This window comes from Antechinus flavipes, chromosome 5 (assembly GCF_016432865.1).
Source record: "Antechinus flavipes isolate AdamAnt ecotype Samford, QLD, Australia chromosome 5, AdamAnt_v2, whole genome shotgun sequence".
NCBI classification, from domain to species: Eukaryota; Metazoa; Chordata; class Mammalia; order Dasyuromorphia; family Dasyuridae; genus Antechinus; species Antechinus flavipes.
The window spans coordinates 289651595-289670910 of record NC_067402.1 but is presented as its reverse complement, the minus strand read 5'-3'; the positions used below and the strand labels follow the sequence as shown (position 1 = coordinate 289670910).

The 19316-nt window shown below is 54.5% G+C and overlaps 1 protein-coding gene across 5 annotated transcripts; it reads right to left on the bottom strand.

Annotated features, from left to right (window-relative positions):
* Window positions 1–576: 576 nt before the first annotated feature.
* Window positions 577–17797, bottom strand: WBP2NL (WBP2 N-terminal like). 5 transcript variants are annotated; one of them, XM_051962241.1, is made up of 11 exons: window positions 17572–17794; window positions 10754–10862; window positions 10270–10411; window positions 9994–10086; window positions 9740–9892; window positions 8634–9053; window positions 7734–7832; window positions 3910–3998; window positions 3411–3482; window positions 2518–2769; window positions 1014–1391 (listed from the first exon to the last, which is right to left on the bottom strand). In XM_051962241.1, the coding sequence occupies exons 1-7, from the start codon at window positions 17634–17636 to the stop codon at window positions 7804–7806; spliced, it is 1011 nt and encodes a 336-aa protein (XP_051818201.1). In that variant the 5' UTR covers window positions 17637–17794; the 3' UTR covers window positions 1014–1391; window positions 2518–2769; window positions 3411–3482; window positions 3910–3998; window positions 7734–7803. The 5 variants fall into 5 exon arrangements, with proteins under 5 accessions (XP_051818204.1, XP_051818201.1, XP_051818202.1 ...); XM_051962244.1 differs by lacking the exon at window positions 3910–3998 and having other exon boundaries at window positions 577–1391; window positions 7734–7829; window positions 17572–17797; XM_051962242.1 differs by lacking the exon at window positions 3910–3998 and having other exon boundaries at window positions 1015–1387.
* Window positions 17798–19316: the final 1519 nt, after the last annotated feature.

Below are 19316 nucleotides of genomic sequence, written 5' to 3'. Positions count from 1 at the left end.
TTGCCAGCCGACCGCGGGGTTGTGGGCAGAATTCCCATTCGTGGGGGCCTTGGGACAGAGGGAGGACTCGGCCACATCTGGGACTGCGGGGCCCGCCAGGAGGGCCACTGACTTGCCCGGGGCGCCCGGCCCTGGGCACGGCCGGCTGGGGATGTGCTGTGGGCCGCCACGGGACATTGCCACCTTCTCCAGCAGCGACCAGACGGGCCGCGAAAATCAAATGCGTTGCGTAAAGTGGCGTGTGATAAAAACAAACTTAGAACCGAAAAACAGAAGCTCGAATTTGCCGCCCCACCCGGAGGCACCCGCTCCTGGGCCCCAGGGGGACCTTGCCACTTCCCCATTTGGAAGCAGCAGAAGCCCGAGTGAGAGCAGGCTGCGGGCGCTGGGAGGGGCGCCGGCCAGAGCTGGCTGCCTCGGGCCCAGGAGCCGAGTTCTAGTCCTGCCTCGGAGCCTTGGGCAGCTCACCACCCTCTGGGGGCTTCCAGCTCAGGCTGTGGCCGGGACCGCCGTCTGGCTCCCTCGCTCCCGTTCCCGGGCGGCTGGGCCTGGCGGCCTCCGGCAGGGCCTCCGGGGGTCCCGAAAGCCATCAGCACGAGCGGTCAGTGCGCATGAGAGCCGCCCTGGCGGCAGCGTCGTTGCAGTCCTCCTTCCGTCCGTCTGTCCATCCCTGCAACAAACTGGGCCGTGCGCTGGTCCTCTGCAAACAGACCCGCCATGGGCCGGAGGATGGCCAGGGCCTGGAGCCGGGAGACGAGGGCCCGAGGGAGGCTGCTCTGGACTCGGGCCGAGGGCTCCGGGCCCTGCCGGTTCCTTCATGGCCGCCGGCTCACGAAGGGGGCTCCCCCTCCCACCCAAAGGCCTTCCTCCCCAGAGGGCTGCCCGCCTCTAGCCTGATATCAGCTTCCGTGTACTAAGTGCCGACCCCTCCGGGCACCGTGCCCGCAGTTACAGCTGTCACCGGATTCCAGCTTCTCCACCAGCCCCGGAGGGCGGGGCTATTGTATTTTACCAGTTAAGGGAACCGAGGCAGCGGGTGGCGTCTCTCGGCCCATCTGGGGCTGGATTTGTCTGCACGTAGCACCCAGCGGCCCCAGGGGCTCCGCCGGGAAACCCTGGCGAGGAAAGGGCCGGCAGCCGAAAGCTTCTCACTTCACTTTATTTAGCCCCACTGAGGGCCGGGCCCGCACTGACCCCTGTGGCTCCGGAGCTTCCTCCTCAAGCGTGGCGGCCACGCTGGGACCCGGTGGTCCTCGGCCGCCTCCCCAGGATCCCCCGGTGCCTGGGAGAGGAGGGGGCGGGGGGCGGCAGCTGTCTCTGGGTGAAACAGGAAAGGTGTGGGACGCCCCTTCTCTGGGTCCTCCTCAGGAAGTGGCCAGAAGGTGGGCTGCCTTGGGAGAGAACACAGGGGGCTTAGAACTGGCCCGGACCCCTCTGGGGGTGCCTCTGTCCCTGGGGAGGGGGAGCCGGGGCCACAGAGAACCTCGCCTGTCCCTCTGCCCTTGGCCCTAGGGGCGGGGAGGCACAGGTCCTATCTGGCCTCCCCCACAGAAAGGCCCGACCCTGTCGGTGTCTGTGGTAGAAAGCAGAACCCTGGTCCGTGACTTCTGCCTTTCAGAACCCCTTTAACGGACAGGGAAGTGGCCGGCGTGGTAAGGAGATGAGACACCGATACCGAGAGCCGGCCCGTGTCAAGGGCGTGGGCGCCAAGGAGGGCCAAGATGGAGCCGGCAGCCCAGAATTGGAACCATGGGGGCTGGGCAGACTAAGGAGATGGAAAGTGACGGGAAAATTAAGTGGTGTCCTCCGGGGCTTGGAGGCGTGCCCCTGGGCCAGGACAGAAATCGCCACTGAGGCCATCTGGGAGCATCCTTCCCTTGTCCCCGGCCCCCGGGGTTTCTCCTCTCCAGCTCCCAGCTGCGCCGGGCTGCTAGCTCAGGGGGCCACAAACAGGACTGGTTTGGGGACCGATGCAGAGGGGGGTGAAGAGAACCGAGAAAAAATGCCCTGAGCCACAATTCCAAGGCAATGTCCCCCCCCTCAGCGCCCAGCAGTGACCTGGGAGAGGCTGAGGTTCCTCCACAGGGGAGAGGTGCCGGCTTAGTCTAGACTCACGGAGAGACTGGTTTTAGGCTTTGTTAGCCCCGGAGGCTTGGGGAAGGCCGGGAGGGCAGACTGTTCAGAAGTGAGTTTTAGCTTAACAAGGAATCAATGCCTGAGCATCTCCAAGTATCTTCCAACCCAATTCTTTTTTTTAAGCCCGTTGAAAGTGGCTTCCTGCGTGACCAGCCACTTCCCACAGGTGACCCTGCCCTGGGGGTCCTTAACCCCCCCCTCAGATCCAGACCTGGGCCCACCCGTGAGTCCCTCGGTTCACCTGCTGAGGGGAGGTTCTCTTTACACCCTCCTCCCCAGACACTTTCTCACTAGGCAGGGCCCTCCCAGCCCTCCCTGCGACTCCGTGGGACCCCCAGAGTGATTGGGAAGTGAGAACAGACTAGAGAGACTGAGGCTCACGTGTAGGGATTGTGTGCGCCCCCTGGAGCCCTCCCCCACCGGGGCCTGAGAGAGTTCCACTCTGGACTGCCGGGGCCGGCGCTCCGTTCCGGTCCTGCTCGGCTCTCTCCTCTGCGGCCAGAGCGCCCCTCCCTGCAGCTGCCGCCTCTCCCCGGGAACGCCTTGTTCTGGATCTTTGTCTGAAGTGTTTGCTCCTTCACCCGGGCCTTAACTTCTCTCAGAAGTGACTCCCAGTGCCCAACCGGGGCTCTCCTGTGGATGGACACACGGACTAAGCTTGAGAGGAGGTGAAAACCTCCCAGAGACCAAGAGCCGGGCTCTCCCCAACTCCCGGGACCGTGTCCTGCCTCCGAGCCGGCCGGCTGTGTCTGTAACTCAGTGGGAAAGAATCAGGGAGACCCGAGTTCAAATCTAGCCTCAGACACTGGTTAGTGTGTGACCCCGTCACTTAATCTCCATTTGCCCCAGGTAATAATAGCACCCATCTCCCAGGGCTGAGATGGAGATCAAATGAGATATTTGTAAAGCGCTGCGCTCATTATCACCATCATCCCTGCTTTGTAAAGAGGTCACTAAGGGACAGCACCCATTACCCCATCAATCTGTGACCCTGTCCTACGGTAATGTCAACGGAGCCCTGTGCACGCTGGTGCCTTTGCAAAAATCTGCTCCTTGCTCTGTCTCACGAGCCTACTCCTCAGTTATTCTTGACTATCCATAACTCTCTATTCTATTCTATTTATTCTATTACATTTATTATAATATATTATATTACATTACATTATATTATATTAATTACCAATGTATTTGTTCTTAGCATTTGGCATTTTAAAAGCACTAATTACATCAAAAATCTGCAAAATTATTAGAGACAAGTTCCTAGAAACACGTACCTCCAATACGGGCTGAGCCAAGTAGACTGAGGCCCACCTCAAGCAGAAGATCTCCCAGCCTCTCCTAGGAACCTTTAAGACAAACAAAAGAAGGGATGTCTGGCTAAGAAGGCTGGCCCGTCCCTACCTGGGCCCTGTCCAGGGGATGATCTGGGAGGGGCTGAGATGATGCTTTCAAGGTCTCGATGTTTGGAAGGAATGGTTGATCTTCACGGAAGCAAGGAAGGCGCGCCACAAAAAGGTCTTAAACTCTTCCCCGTCCCCGTTGCTCCATGAAGCTCCCCATACACCCAGACACAAACACCCCCTCCCCCCATCAGAAACAAGCAGAGGTCTCACTCTCTGTCCTTCACCACCTCCCATCACCCCAGCTCTCCCTCCTTGCGATTCAGACATGTTTCCAGGCCGGGTGGTCAGCTGGATAGGCCGCCCGGTAGGCAGCGGGTTGAGGGAATGACGCAGTTTCAGACCTGCTACTTTTGGGGGCCCGTCCCCTCACCCAAAACGAAGCTCCTGCCTCCCAAATGAAGGACCACCGCGGTGGGCTGCTTGAGAAGTCTTTGAGCCAGCCCAAATGCCATCATGATTCTATCAGGAAGGACAGTGGCAGTAATAAATAAGTCGGGTTAGTTTATTATGTTTTTTAAAGAAAAGTTTTATTGATTTTTATTTTTATCACTTCCATTTCCAAATATATGCTCCTCCTTCCCATGTCCAGAGAGTTATCCCTTATCATTATAAGAATATAAGGAAGAAAAAAAGCCGCTCAATAAAATAAAGCTCCTCAGTCGAATGTGACAGTGTATGCAGTGCTCCACATCCATAGTCCCCCGCCTCTGCAGAGCAGGGAGGGAGGGAGGTACGTTTTCTCATCTCTTCTCTGGGGCCACAATTGTACAATATTCAGTCCGACGGGGTTCTGCCGGTGTGGCGAACCTTTCTGCCGCCACCTTTGTGATCCCGATGCTCGCGTTCCCTGGCTCTGCTCGTTTCCCTCTGATCAGCTCATAGAAGTCTTCTCCAGGCTCCTCCACTCAGCATTTGTGTCCTGTACCAACAGGCCGCCATGCTCGTGGTGGGCCCAAGGTGGGCATCTACTCCATCTCCAGCTCTTTGCTGCTACAAAAACACGCATCCGGAGAGAGAAGTATGGAGACTGGAAAGCAGAGCATTTCCCCCTTTGTTGTTGGTTGCTTGCTTTTTCCTTCTCGAGGTGATCCATGGCTGGGGACAAGCACCCCTTTGGGGAAGTAGCTTGGCCCAGGAATCTCTGGGTCAAAGGGTATGGACATTTTTGTTCCAACTGCTTCCCAGAATGGCTGGATCGGGCCCTGGCTTCTGCAGCAGCACGCCAGGGTGTCGCAAACACTCCGGGCCAATTTCTGCTCTAGTAGCGGGCTACCCAGTTACCAAGCAATTCCCTTTCCTGTCAGGGTTCCAGGTAATTTAGAAAACTATCCCAGTGAGAAAAGATTCCCTCCTCTCCCCAACTCCTGAGTAGTAGGCCCTACTTGTGGAGAATTTTCATTAAGATTATGGGTCAAAACCAAGGGGAAGTAGCTTTGCATCAAATATATGACACCAAGAATCGTTCCGCAAGACACAAGGTCAAAAAGAGGAACAGTTTTTGATCCTGAGGGAAATGAGTAGAACTGGGAGAATGTTGTACATGGCAACAAGATCACGTGATGATCGACTCTGATGGACGCGGCTTTTTCTACAGTGGGGTGTTTCAAGGCAATTCCGATAGATTTGGGATAGAAAAGGCCATCCGTGGGGCAGGTAGGTGGTGCAGTGGATAGAGGACCAACCCTGAAGTCAGGAGAACCTGATCTGGTCTCAGACACATAACACTTCCTAGCTGTGTGATCTTGGGCAAGTAACCCAATTGCCTCAGAGAAAGAAAGAAAGAAAGAAAGAAAGAAAGAAAGAAAGAAAGAAAGAAAGAAAGAAAGAAAGAAAGAAAGAAAGAAAGAAGAAAGAAAAAGAAAGAAAGAAAGAAAAGAAAAGAAAGAAAGAAGAAAGAAAGAAAAGAAAAGAAAGAAAGAAAGAAGAAAAAAGAAAAGAAAAAAGGAAAAAAAAAAAAAGAAAAGAAAAAGAAAAAGAAAAAAAGGAAAAAAAAGAAAAAGAAAAGAAAAAAAGAAAAGAAAATGCCATCTGTGTCAGAGAAAGAACTATGGAGACCGAAGGTGAATTGAAGCCGAGTATTTTCACCTTGTTTGTTTGTTTGCTTTTTCTTTCTTGTAGTTTTTTTTTTTTTTTTTCCTTTTGGTCGGATTTTTCTTGTATAACACGACCACCATGGAAATACGTTTAAAAGTATTACACATCTATAACCTGCAGCAGATTACTTATTGCCTAGGGGAGGGAGGGAAGAAGTAAGGGAAGGAGGGAGAAAAAAGTTGGAACCCAAAGTATCTTATAAAAATGTTGAAAACTATCTTTATTTGTATTTGGAAAAATAAAATCCTGCTACTAAAGGGGAAAAAAGATACGAACAGTTCTCAAAAGAATTGCAAACTACTAACCACCACGAAAAAGATTTTTTTTAATATTTAAAGATAATAGCACTTTTATAGAACTTTAAGGTTTATAAAAAGGCAGCCGGCTGGCTTAGTGGAGAAGACCAGAGTTCAAATGAGGCCTTGGACACTAGCTGAATGACCTTAGTTAAGTCACTTAATCCCTGGGAAAAGGTGATTAAAATGTCCATACTCTTTGACTCACAGATTCTGGTACTGAGCAAACACTCCAAATGAAAAGCCCCCCAACATATGTCAAAGTCCTTGTGGGAGCAAAGAACTGGGAAGGCAAGTGAATGTGATGGCTATTGCTCGGTCAGAAAAGCCCGTACTTATGGGAAGACCAAGAGGAAGCAAGCAGTGCCAGGTCAACGATTTACTCCATGTCTCGGACAACATAATCGGAAGGAGGAGCAAGGCAGCAGTCAGCTCCGATGGCTGCAGAAACCTAAGGGGCAAGCTCGTCCTCCGAAGAGGAAAAAGGCTCCTCCCTCCTGACCTGGGGACAGGTGGGGGACTATGGGTGTGAAATGTTGCATACACTATCAGGAGGATGCTGGGATGTGTCATCTGGCTTTGCTGAATTTTTTTTTTTTCTTTTTAAAACCTTTTTTTTTTTTTTTTAGCATTGACTCTCTGGGGAGGAGCTGAGGGGAGGATATATTCAGAAATGAAAGAGATACAATAAAGGACATTAATTTTTTTAAAAAAAGAAGAGATTTCTCCCTCATCTCAGATGCCCGAGGAGGTGGGGAGGAGCCCAGCCCCTTCGTTCACTGGGAGGAAGCTCATTCTCAGTTTCCCAAATTCCTCCTGTTTGGGAGCCAGGCCTCCAACTTTGGGCATGAGGAGGCTCATTCCCGGGCTCCCCAGGATCCCAATTCACAACTCAGTGCCTGGCTGGCCTCACTTGGGAGAAGCCAGGGAGGCTGCGGGGGTTCTGACTCCTGGTCAGAGGCAGCCCTGGAGCCTGGGCCTGGGCTTGCCAGAGCCGCCATAAGCCTGGAGGGAGGACAGAGAATTATCAGCCTCTGTGATGAGACTGAGCTGGCTGTCCTCCCCTGCCCCCAGCAGAGACGCAGCTCAGAGGCCAAGTCTGCGGCCGCCCCAGCCCGAAGGAGGACCCTTGGGCATCTGCTCCCAACTCCGAGGCTGCGCCAGCCAAGCCCTGGCTCCCACACCATGGCCCACACATGCTCAGAAGCCGCTCTCCTGTCCTGCCTGGACAGCAAGCAGAGGGGCAATGGAAAGAGCCAGAGAATACAGATTCGAATCCAGCCTCTGATATTTACTCTCATGGGAACCTGGGCAAGTCAGTCACCAGAGCCTAAAATGAGGAGGCAGGACCACAACTCTTTCTCTCCCTCCCTCCTTCTCTCTCTGTCTCTGTCTCTCTTTCTCTCACACACACACTCTTCCTTATTGTCATGGGTTCCTTTACCATCCTGACTGCCCTCCTCATGACCCTAACTTATTAATGTTCACTTAAATTTGGATGTCCAGAACTGGGCACGGCGTCACTTCTGACAAAGGCAGAGGACAGTGGGGAAAGGGGGGGGGGGTGACTCTCTCTTCCCTATTCCTGAAAACCAGATCTCAAGACCTCATTACCTTTTCTGGTTGCTGAATCCCAATTGTTGACCTACCGAGCTTGTGGTCCACTAAGACACCCTGCTCCCATCCCTAGACCTTCCTCAGAGTGCCTGCTCTTTATTTGACCTCCCCCACTTGGGAAGCTGCTCTTTTCCCCTTGATGACGTGGGCTTCCCTTTGGGGGGCTTGTTCCCAGTTCCTACCCTACCTGTTCGGGGCATATTCGCAGGGAGTGGGGAAGGGCTCTCCTTAGGAAGATGGCAGCTCTACCGCTCTCCTTACTTCTTGGTTTCTTTAGTATTTTCTTCTTTAAAAAAAAAAAAAAAAAACAATAAATAAATAAATTTTCCCCAGTTACATGAAAAAAACCCGATTTTGGGGTTATCCATGGACATTCATTTTTCCTTGTGAATCACATTGGTCCTTAGGTGGATTCTTAAAACATCCCCCCTTGCCTTTTCCATCAGCCAAGCTCCTTTAGATTTAGGGGAAGGAGTCCGGTGGCTTTTGGCCTGGTTTCCCGAGGCCACCACTCAGGTCTGTCTGCCCCAGGGCCTTCCTAGCCATCATGTGGGATGTCCCGGGTCCTCTAGGATAAATCGGGGGGAGGCTCCCCCGCCCCAAACCGGGTCTCCCCCTGCTCTCCTTTTGTCTCCTCCTAGGCTGGCTGATCAGGTCCCTAGTCTTGCCGCCCCTGCAGGTGGAAGGTGGCAGTCCTCTGATGGGGTCACCCTCTGGCCTCGGGACAGCTAGCTCTCCTACCGATCCCCCACTTTTGGCCTTGCCCTGGACCCTCCTGACTGTGGATTGACCTCAGATCAGAGAGGGCTGGGGTACGTGGGAGGGATTCTCCAGGACCCCTGAATCCAGCCCCACACGGTCCCATTTCAGTCTGCTTGTAGCCAGAACAGATAATGGGATGAAGCCCACAAGGGCACCCCCTCGTGGTCCACCCGCTGGCCTTGGATACTTTGCCTCGGGCACCCAACCCAGAGGGTCCCGAGGGCAGCTTCCAGGCTCCCCCTTGCCCGTGGTTAGGCTGATTTTCCTGTCCCATGGACGACTAGACAAGACTTCAGTCATATCCCTCGAAACAGCTTTCTCTTACCTTTTTTTTTGGGTTCTGGTTGGCTTGCAGGGGCTGAGGAGTCAGGAAGCTCAGTGATTGTGGCTGAGGGAGGAAGAGCCGGTCTGTATACAGGAGGAGGGGGTCCATATCCAGGGGGAGGAGGTCCGTATCCAGGGGGAGGAGGTCCGTATCCAGGGGGAGGAGGTCCATATCCAGGGGGAGGAGGTCCATATCCAGGAGGAGGAGGTCCATATCCAGGGGGAGGAGGTCCATATCCAGGGGGAGGAGGTCCATATCTGAGGGGAAGGGGTCCTCCGTATCCAGGGGGAGGGGGTCCATAATAACCAGGGGGAGGGAGTCCGTAGCCAGGGGGAGGGGGTCCGTAGCCAGGGGGAGGGGGTCCGTAGCCAGGGGGAGGGGGTCCGTAGCCAGGGGCTGAGGTCGAAGGGAACGGAAACCCTAGGTAACAAAGAGGAGAAAGATTGTATTCAATGTGATTTATGAAGCATTCAGTATTGGGCCAGCTTCAAGACCACCTCGGCCCGGCCCGGCCCTCTCGCCACTGCTAGATGCCTCATCTGAATAGCTATAATCCAAAGGGACGTGTGGGTTAGGTACTGAAGAGTCTGGAGAAAGGGGTCCTGGATCTGGGCGCCAAAGGGGGCGAAGGTTGGCTAAAGCGGGATATGGGGGTTCGGGCTCAGGCGACGGAGGAGAAGATGGAGGTGACGACAGGCCCAAAGCCGGCAGAAAGGCTGGCACTGGGCCCCGGGTCCGGCCGGCCCAGCCCGCAGGCTCTGGATTTCCCACACGGCTCAGCCTGTGCCCCACTTATGGACTCGCCCCATCTGCTATTGAGGCTGCAGCTATTTGGGGGCTGCCCTTGTGGCGATGGCCCAGGGTTCCCAGGGGAGGGCCCAACTGTAGCACGGGGGACTCGGTTTTGGATGTGGCGTCTGAGATGCGGGGGGCCCAGAGTGAACCTATCCTGGCCAGCTGCCATTGTCCTCCTGACCTATGCTTGAGGAGGCTGTGAATCTGTCTCCAAAGCCCAGCCCCCTTCTGGAAGGGGCCAGCCCGGACTGGCAGACTGGGGGGGGGGGAGCCCAGAATGGGTGGGGGGCTTCCTGCCCAGAGCCCCTGACCTGAGGAGGACGGCATCTGGGCCGAGCCGGCCGGTATCATGTAGATGACCTGGGTGGAGCCCGATAGGGCCCCTCGGGGGTACATAGTGATCATCAGGGCAGAGTGGGGGCTGAAGCCAAAGAAGGTCATTGGAGGCGGGAGCCCTCTTGAGGCTGAAAGGCAAAATAATCGGGAGAGCTCAGAGGGGCTCTGGACCCTCTGCCCGTCCCCTGGGGACGTATCCAGCGTCTCCCAGCCCGGCCTGGTCACTCACCGTTGATGGCGCATTTCATCATCAACCGGCTAAACTCCATGGCCCCTCCGCTCCGGAAGATCAGTTTGAAATTAGCCTGTCCTTCCCAGCCCCCTGAGGGGAGAAGGAGCCCACACTGAGGGGCTGGGCAGCCTGGGCACCCAGGGCGGGGGGGGGGGGCTAGGGATGCACACAGGGGACGTGGGGAGAGGCAGAGGCCGGCCCCGGGGCTGGGGCTGTCCCAGTGGGGCCAAGGCAGCCCCTGGCTTGGGCTCAGGCACAGAGGGTGGTTCTCACCACTGGGTGCAGCAGAGATGGTCCCTTTTATGTAGTTGGCACCAAAGGTGGGCTGCTCTACCGAATAGTCCTTCATGAGATTGAAGGGCATCATGAAGGACTTGAGCGCGTCCTTCCCGGGGCGTGAGGCAACAAAGATCACCTGGGGGTCAGGCGAGGGGCAGGGGGGGAGGAAGGGACGCAAGGTCAGGTGGGAGCTTTGCTGGGGACCCGGAGGCTCAGAGGCTCGGCAGCTCAGGAGGGGACGGCCGGCGCACGTGGATACCTCCCTGGGCAGGTGGCTCCCCCCTCCAAGCCCCGGCCCTCTGCAGGCCCCCGCCTTGCCAGGGAGCCACGAGGGTCAGAGAGGGGAGACTTGGACCTTTCTCTGCCCCCAAGGCCCCATTGGCAAAATGGCCTGCAGCTTCTCCAGCCCCAGAGGGACCTTGGTGTGGACCCTCCCGTCCCCCACCCGAGGTAGGCCCCAGCCTGGGGCTCTCATTACCCGGTACTGAGTGAGGTACAGCACTCCCTTCCTGGAGCCCTTGAAGAGATTGTTGGGGACAGACAGGTTGGAGAAGGACAGGTCTACGTCCTCAGTGCGCATCAGAACACTGTGGAGACAGGAGGAAATGGAGGGCCTGGGGTCACCTTAAGCCACCCCCGGAGGCCCCACCCACTGTCCTTTCTCTCGTCCATTGAGCTGCACATCCTATGGCTTGCAGCCCCCAACAAATGTGGGCCTGGCGATGGCGCTCCTGGACAGAGAGCCCTCTAGCGGACCTCTTCATGGAGGTTGGGAGAACGCCCTGGCCTGAGGCAGATAGCGACCCCTTCTCATCTAGCTCTTCCACTGCTCCCGCAGCCCCAGAAGGGCCCACAGGCACCGGACTGCCCAGCTCCACCACAGGGCCAGTCCCACGCATCCTGAACGCTGCCCGCCACCACTTCTGGAGTCCTGGGAAACAGCGGGCACCCTTCTACAAAAAGAAGGCAAAGTTAGACCATCGACACTCATTCCTTGAGCTCCTACCGGGTGCCAGGCGCCAAGATACAGAGAAAGGAAACTTCCTGTCAAACCAAGGTTCCCCACACCCTATCCAGAGCCCTTCCCACCATTCCACGCTGGAGCCCCATGCAGGTGCTGCTGCTGGCAGATGGAGAAGGGCCGGGATCACTCCAAAGAGACCGGCTGGACAATCTGGCAACTGAAGGAAAACGATGCTTTGATGGCCCTAGTATCAGCCCAGTGCACCAGCCCCTGCATCTGGGGCAGGAGGAAGAGGAGAGGAGCCTGGCCTGGGGAGGAAGAAGGAAGCAGGAGGGGCAGCACTGGGGAAGCCTGCGGGCAGAGGATGCAGCCATGATAAATGCCATCTTAGCGGGCCTCAGACCTTCTTAGCTGTGTGATCCTGGGCAAGGCACTTGACTCTGACTCAGTTTCCTTATTTTCAAAATGAGCCGGAGAAGGCCATGGCCATCCATGCCGTTATCTCTGCCAAGAAAACCCCAAATGGAGTTACACAGAGTCACACACAACAGAGAGATGCCCGAATGACAAAGGTAAAAGTTCTGAAAGGGGCGTATCTTTGTGGGAAGCCCGGGCCGTTTGCAAGGGATTGGCGATGGGCGCTCAACGGCTTGACTTTCTGGAAGGGGGAGCGGGCGGCTGATCTTGAGATGAGAAACGGCGTGCTTAACTCGGGTTCCAGACATGTTCTGGGACGTGTTATTAAAAAAGAGTGTTATCTAACATGTATCGCAACATATTTAACATGTATTGGACTACCTGCCATCCAGGAGGGGGGGTGGGGGAAAGGAGGGAAAAATTGGAACAAAAGGTTATGCAAGCATCAATGTTATAACATATAACTTGTAAATTAAAAGCTTCAATAAAAACAGAAAGAGAGAGAGAGAGAGAGTGTGTGTGTGTGTTAGCCGCGAGACAAGGAGCCGGATTTGGAAAGAGAAGCAGTGGGAGCTGGGAGTGTTCAGATAATCCTGTTGGCTTCTGTGATCGGGCAGTCACTGGGCTGGTGAGTCACTAAACATGGCCAAGGCCCACAGATGCCTGATTTTTTAAAAAATTATTTAATATTTTGTTACGGAATATGATTGTTCTGTAAGAACCGATCGGCAGGATGATTTCAGAGAGAACTGGAGAGACATGAACTGAGACTGAGTGAAATGAGCAGAACCAGGAGATTATACACGGCAACAGCAAGATTATACGTCGACCAATTCTTATGAACATAGCTCTCCAACGATGAGATGATCCAAACCAGTTCCAATTGTTCAGTGATGAAGAGAGCCGTCCACACCCAGAGAGAGAACCATGGGAACTGAGTGTGGTTCACAATTTAGCCTTTTCACTCTTGAAAAAATTATTTAATATTCTTATTTTTCCTGTTATGTTTAAAACATTTTTTACATTTGTTTTTAAAACCTTGAGTTCCAGATTCTTTCCCTTATCCCCACTCCAACCCCCATCAAGAAGGGACATATGAAATTATGCAAAACATTTCCATAAAAGTCATGTATATAAGAGAAGACATAGACCTCTTCAAGAAAAATAAAGTTTAAAAAATGAATATTTTCTTATTTATATTTGTATATTTATATATCGATATAAAAATATTCATTCTATAAATATATACATATTTATGGTCATATATCTATATAATTAAAAAGAGAGAATGCTTCAATTTGTATTCTGACACAATCAGCCCTTTCTCTGGATATGGATGGGATTTTGCATCCTAAGTCCCTCAGAGTGGTCTTTGATCATTGTATTGCCGAGAATAGCAAAGTCCTTCGCCGCTGATCATCCCAGAGTGTTTTCACGTTGCACACGGAACATTTTGCTTGGCTTGAGTCTCTGAGACAACTCTTGGAGAGCATCCTGCTCCAAGTATCTGATTTCTAAGCAAATATTTGACAAAGCCTCTCCTTTGTTCCTTCTAGACACGGAAGAAATGGGAGTATAATTCCATTGTACCAGAATGGGTGGGGCCAGTAAATACAAAGAGAGGTAAACTGAGATTAACTGAGACAGCAACTTTGTCACTCAGGAGAGGGGTCTCTGTCCGGGTGTCCCAGGGATCTACTTGCAGCCCTGAGCCGTTCCACATGGTGACTAGGGTTAAAGCAAAAATGGCATGTTTTAAAAATGAGATTTTCAAGTCAAGCACACTTGGGAGAGACAAATAACAAGCAGATGGCACCTGGCACACAGTTGGTGCTTAATAAATACCGAGCCAAAAATGGTGGTTCCTCCTCCCTGACTCTAATGGGGGGAGACTAGAACCCCCCTTCTCTGGGGGCTCAGCAGGAAAAGAGGGAGAAGGATCAGTCCACTTTGGCAGAGGTCAAGGCATCTTTCTCCACAATTCCCCCTCTAATCCTCCCTTTCTATCTCCATTTGGTATCTCTGCTGGGCCCCATGTGCCTCTGGGGCCATGACTCCAAGAAGGCCTCCAGCCTCAGCCTTATCACTAGAGCACGGGTTTCTGGGCTTGTCCCTTTTGTAGCTTATTCCAGAAGGGATTCTCAAGGTTAGTCTTCCATGAGTCACATTTTTATTAACTGGACGCTTATCTCTGCAGGCAAGTGCTTTGTGCAATACCAAGAGCTCTGGCCCTTTGCCCTCTTGAGGTCTGGAGGCCCCAGAAATCAGAGCCAGAAGCAGGGTTAGGGACCCAGGTTCACATTCAGCTCCTCTCTTGCTAATGGGACCCTCCCTCTTCCATGTGATGGCTTAAAAGCAAAAGAATAACAAGGCCGGGAACAGGCTAGTAGAACCCCACCCTGGGACATGCACCATTCTGGGAAAGAATTCCCAGCAGAACTGGCTGGCCCAACAGGGCACCGAGGGGTTGGGGCAAGGCCGGGGCCTGGACACCCCCAGATAGAGCAACATAAGAGAAAATGGCCGGCCGGAGGCTCGTTACCCCACAACGTCTCACTGGAAATTCAGTCCAAGTGACTTGGATCCGGACAGAATGCTTGAAGCACAAAACCCCATGACTGAGAAGGATAAGGAGCAAGAATGATAATAACTGTTATCAGGTTTTTTACTCCATTCCTTAAGGCAAGAACAATTGCCTATCTACCTTTGCACCTGCTCTTGTCCTGTTCGTGGAGGGGAGGGATCAACCTAATCTGCCCAAGAAGCCTCTCTCCAGTAGCCCGACAAGTGGGCATCCAGCCTAGGACCTTCAGTGAAGGGGACTCCAATGGATCACCCTCCTCCCCACATTGCACTTTGGGATCGATAGGCATGTTTGGTAAAAATCTGAATACGAGGGGCAGCTAGGTGGCGCAGTGAGTAGAGCACCAGCCCTGAAGTCAGGGGGACCTGAATTCAAATGTGACCTCAGATACTTAACACTTCCTGGCTGTGTGACTCTGGGCAAGTCACTTAACCCCAATTGCCTCAGCAAAAACAAACAACCCCCCCCCCAAAATATGGATGCACACAGTAGGCATTTAATAAATGCTTGTTGGATTAAGTACTACAGAAAATGGGATTAAGTATTATAGAAAATGACTAGAACAAAGGGCTGCTCACTTCATCTGGATAAATTAGCTCATTGATCTGTCTCAACGAGAAAGAAATGATAAATCTGAATCACCCAAGAATTGAGAAAAAATGATCCAGCAATTCAGCACTGAGAAGTGGCGGCCCCCAATAATTAGACTTGGGTTTGAGACAAGACCCAGTGGGCACCGAGGCCCTGCCTCGGGTCTGTGTGAGCCCAGAAAACTAGTCCAGGCCTGAGTCTCCAGGTTTGGAGAGTCTCAGGAGGCTCGGGCCTGGGTCCATTTGCTCTCCAACGTGCTTAGTTGGTCTTTGCCAAACAAACGGCTAAGCAGTGCTCCATCAAGGCTGTGCTGGAAGTTGGTCATCGAGTGTGGCAATCCCTCTGGGCTAGAATTGAGCCCTGGGGGCTCAGAGAGAGGTCCACCTGGGAGCTGTCCATTTAAATGCTGCTTTGAGGTCTGCAAAGTACTTCACAAATATTATCCCGAGTATTCTTTCAACAGCCCTGTGAGGCGGGTGGAAACTGAGGCTGAGAGGGGTTAAGTGTCTCTGAGCAAGGACAGGGCTGAGTCTGCGCTGGGGGCCTAACCCCTTCAAGCTGAGCGCCCCATCCTTGCTCCCCCTGATAGCCGCTGGGCGCTATCTCCACGCTGGTGACAGCTCAAGTTGGGCCCGTAAATGAGCCGTTGAAGGCCAGAGCATGCAGGACTCAGGCCGGGGAAGCCCAAAGCCAATGAAGGGAAGAGGCGGTCAGAGAAGGCAGACCCGGGGTCCTGGAGCGATGGGAAGAGGAGGAGGGGGAGGGGGGCTAGCAGCCTCCAGAGGATGTGATCCCTGTCTCCTCAATGTGTGAGAGGCTCCCCCGTGGGAGAGGGATTGTGTCCAGTGACCACCGTGGTCTCTCAGAGAACCCTGCCTAATGATTGCAAACCCTCCACGGAGGTCTTCAGGGGAAGGGTGGGGGCGACAGGCTCCCGAATCTGGTTAAACGTCCCGGGAAGTGACTGGCAAAGGGGGAAGTTCGAATAAGTTTTAGTTTCTTTAGTATAATGAATATAATGAATGGCCTTTTGGATGGAATATTCAATAAACGATCAGCTTTAGATAACAGAATGCCATGCGGGCGTACTCTAATGAAATAATACATCCCTGGAAGCTAGAGGAGCCAAAGATAACGAGGGCCTTGGGAGGCCATAATTTAACCACAGACGCAGCCAGTTTGGAGATGGCTGGTCCTTTCAGGCGCCACTAAGGAGTTTTCCCCAGTCCTATATGGCTGTAGCTGCAAGTCCCAGGATGAATGGTTCATTTTTCACTCATCTTAGCCAACACATGTACAAGTGACACACGGGACTAGAAGCGTGTTGGCGTCCTCGGTCTTCGGTGAAAGGTGAAGACGGGCTTTCCGTTTTTGTCGGCCTTTTTCCTTCCTGGTTCTCTGGGATCTCCACAAAGCTTCTGGGGTTATTGAGCCCTTTCTGCTCCCTTGATTGAGAGATGTTTCCTGGTTCTCCTCCTCCTCTGGTTCTTTCCTTCCCCCTCTCCAGGGTTCTGCCCTGGGCCATTCTTCTGTCCCTACATTTCCTCCCTTGGTGATCTCATTCAATGAACAGTCAGAGCCGTCGTGCACTGGGTCCCGACACTCTGTGTTACGTGCTGGGGATATAAGGAACATTTCAGAGCCTTGCCGGAGACACGTTAATCCTTAAGTGCGTACGTGGAACATACTCAAAGCAGGAAAGGCACCGGGGCCGGGGATGGGGAGAGGCGCTGGCTCTGCAGGAGGAGGCGGGGACAGCTCTGGGGCTCCAGATGCCCAGAGACATGGGCACCTCCGAGGTAATGCGGGCGCCTCCGGGGTAACGCGGGCGCCTCCCGGGTAACGCGGGCACCTCCCAGGTAACGCGGGCACCTCCCAGGTAACGCGGGCACCTCCGTGGTAACGCGGGCACCTCCGAGGTAACGCGGGCGCCTCCGAGGTAACGCGGGCACCTCCGAGGTAACATGAGTACCTCCCAGGTAACGCGGGCACCTCCCAGGTAACGCGGGCACCTCCGAGGTAACCCGACTGCGGGCGCTGGGCCCCCTCCTGGTCCCGGGGTGTCCGTCGGCGGTCCCGAAGCCTGAGGCGCTTCTGCTCCCTCGCGTTCCTGCCCACCATCCCTTGCTGACCCCCACAAGCTGCAGGCACCCGGGGCCTGACTACATGAGCCTCAGGGCTGGGTGGGAATAACAAGGAAGGGGATCTAAGCGCTTTGCAAGCCTCGGAGGCCAGGCCGCGCTGTTACTGCCACTGCCACTGCCAGGCACCCTCAGCTCTGCTCAGGACGCCCCGCGCCCCTTCCTTGCACCCTTGTGTTATTCTTTAATAAATGGCCCCTCCCCCGGGAAGCTTTCCTGCATGCCCTGGCCCAGGCCCACCCTTCTTCCCATAACGCTTGTTTTGTTTCTCTTTTCTTTTGGGGGGTCCCCACCACGTGGTTGCACAGAGCCTGGCATCCAGGAGAATCAGCTTAATAAAGGCTCTAACAACCGACACTGCCCTTGCCCTCCGCATCACCAGGGGGCGCGCCTGCTCTCCCGCCTTTCCAGTGTGCTTCCGTTCCCCTCCCCACCAGAGGGGGGCGCGCGCTCCCTGCGCCTTCGAGAAGGCCCGGCCCACGCTCTTCGCGGGTAAAAGAGGTGTGGCCTGCCGTGGTGACGCGCTTGCGAGGGGCGGGCTCAGAAGTTCTTCGTTTCCCCCCAGCCCCGCCCCCCACTCGCTCGCTTCCGCCCCGCACCTTTCTCCATGCGGGATGATGACGGCGTTTTGGCTGTCCTCGGTGTGGTGCTGATTCACCGCCATTTTCGCCCTTCCGGGGCGGGCCGCCCCTGGCCGGGGGTGGGGGACAAAGGGGGGGAAAGGGGAGGGAAGGGAGGGAGGGGGCGGGGTCTGCTCCGCGAGGGGCGGGGCTCTCGGGGGCCGAGTGGGTGAAGGGTGCGGAGATTATGGCGCAGGCGCGTGGAGAGAACGAGAAAGAGAGAGGGTGAGGCTCGTCACGTGGGGCCGCTGGGCGGGGTCTGGTTTCCAGAACACCCGGGGGCAGGGTCTGATCCGGACACGCCCCTTGGGCGGGGAAAGGGACGGCACAAGAGAGACAATGTAAATGATGGGGAGGGAGGGAGACCGCGCCCCGGGCCGATGATATCACAGTCCGATCTTTCCTAGGCTCCGCCCCTCGCAGGCTGTGCCTGACGGCGGTTTAAACTCGTTCTGGAGGCTGGCGAATTGCGGGTTCGAATGTAGCGTGTGTGGTTTTGTGACCTAGGAAAAGCTCTGCCACCCCTCTGGACTTTAGCGTCCCTATCTGTAAAATGGGCCTAATAATACCTTCCTAATGCCCCTCGTTGCCGGGGCTTTTTCTCTGAGTTCTCCTCAGGGATTAGCACAATGCACACAGTAAATGCATAGTTAGTGCTTATTCCCTCCTTTTCAAAATATTGGGATTAGCACCACAGGCAAAAGGCTCTGGGTTCAAATCCCATCTCGCCATTTTCTAGCTCAGCAATCCCTTCACCTTGCTGCCTCAGTTTCCTCCTCTGTAAAATGAGGGGATTGTTCTGTGGTCTTATGAAGCACCTACGGTAATGAACAGGTTGCCCCGATGCTCAGAGGCAGCAAAACCTGAGTTCAAATCCACACACTGGCTAGCTGCGCCTTCATCACCTGGGAGTGAGGGATAGGAGCACCTTCCTCCCCGCGTGATGTAAAGCATCTGGCATGCAGTAGGTGCTGCATAAAGGCTTGCTGTTACTATTTAAACATCTCCATCCAGCGAGTATTAAAATATGTAAAATGCTTGGCTAACGCTCCTTGCGGGCAGGCCCCTGGCACACAGCAGGCATTTAATCAATGCTTGTTACTTGTGCTACTTCATGGGCTAGCCCAAGCTCCATCAGGTGGCCACAAGAGTTGATGTGAGTCGACTTGGAGGGAAGGGAAGGTGAGGATGTTCCCATCCTCCAGCCCTGTAGCGGCCTCCTTGTGAAACCGGGCACAAATCTGGGCACCGTGGGAAAAGCTGGCTGTGTGTACTTAGTGGGGACAAGAGAAGCCTGGGAGAACGAAGAGTGTAGGGCTTCAAGCTGTCCCGGGGTGGGAAGGCTGTCCCGTGAGGCGGTGGCCCTTCCTTTGAAGTCTCAGGCAGGATTTGTAGAGGAAGGGGGTCCGCAAGGTGGTCCCTAAGTGGTCCCCAAGGCCCTTCCGGCTCCCCGGTTCTTTCTGGGAAGTGACTTACCCATGTTGCCCAGGGGGTCGATGGCAGCCTCTGGTCTCAGATTGTGGGAGCAACACTTTCCCCGCTGCCCAGACTGCAAGAGGGAGGCCCAGACTGGCCCGTCCTGGGCCACACACCCAAAGCAAAGGCCCCCCCGGGGCCTTTCCCCTGCCCTGCCCAAGGGCCTATAGGCATTTCCTCCTGGCTAGGACCAAGGACAGAGCCCTGTCGTCTTGCCATTGGCCTGGAGCCCCTGAAGGGAGAAGGGC

Excerpts from the sequence above, each read along its gene's own strand:
- WBP2NL (XM_051962241.1), bottom strand. The coding sequence starts at position 17,636 with ATGGCGGTGAATCAGCACCACACCGAGGACAGCCAAAACGCCGTCATC. Across the intron at positions 10,087-10,269 it reads CATCTCTGCTGCACCCAGTG|GGGGCTGGGAAGGACAGGCT; the intron begins GTGAGAACCACC and ends TTCTCCCCTCAG. Across the intron at positions 7,833-8,633 it reads ACCAGAACCCAAAAAAAAAG|AAGAAAATACTAAAGAAACC; the intron begins GTAAGAGAAAGC and ends TTTTTTTTAAAG.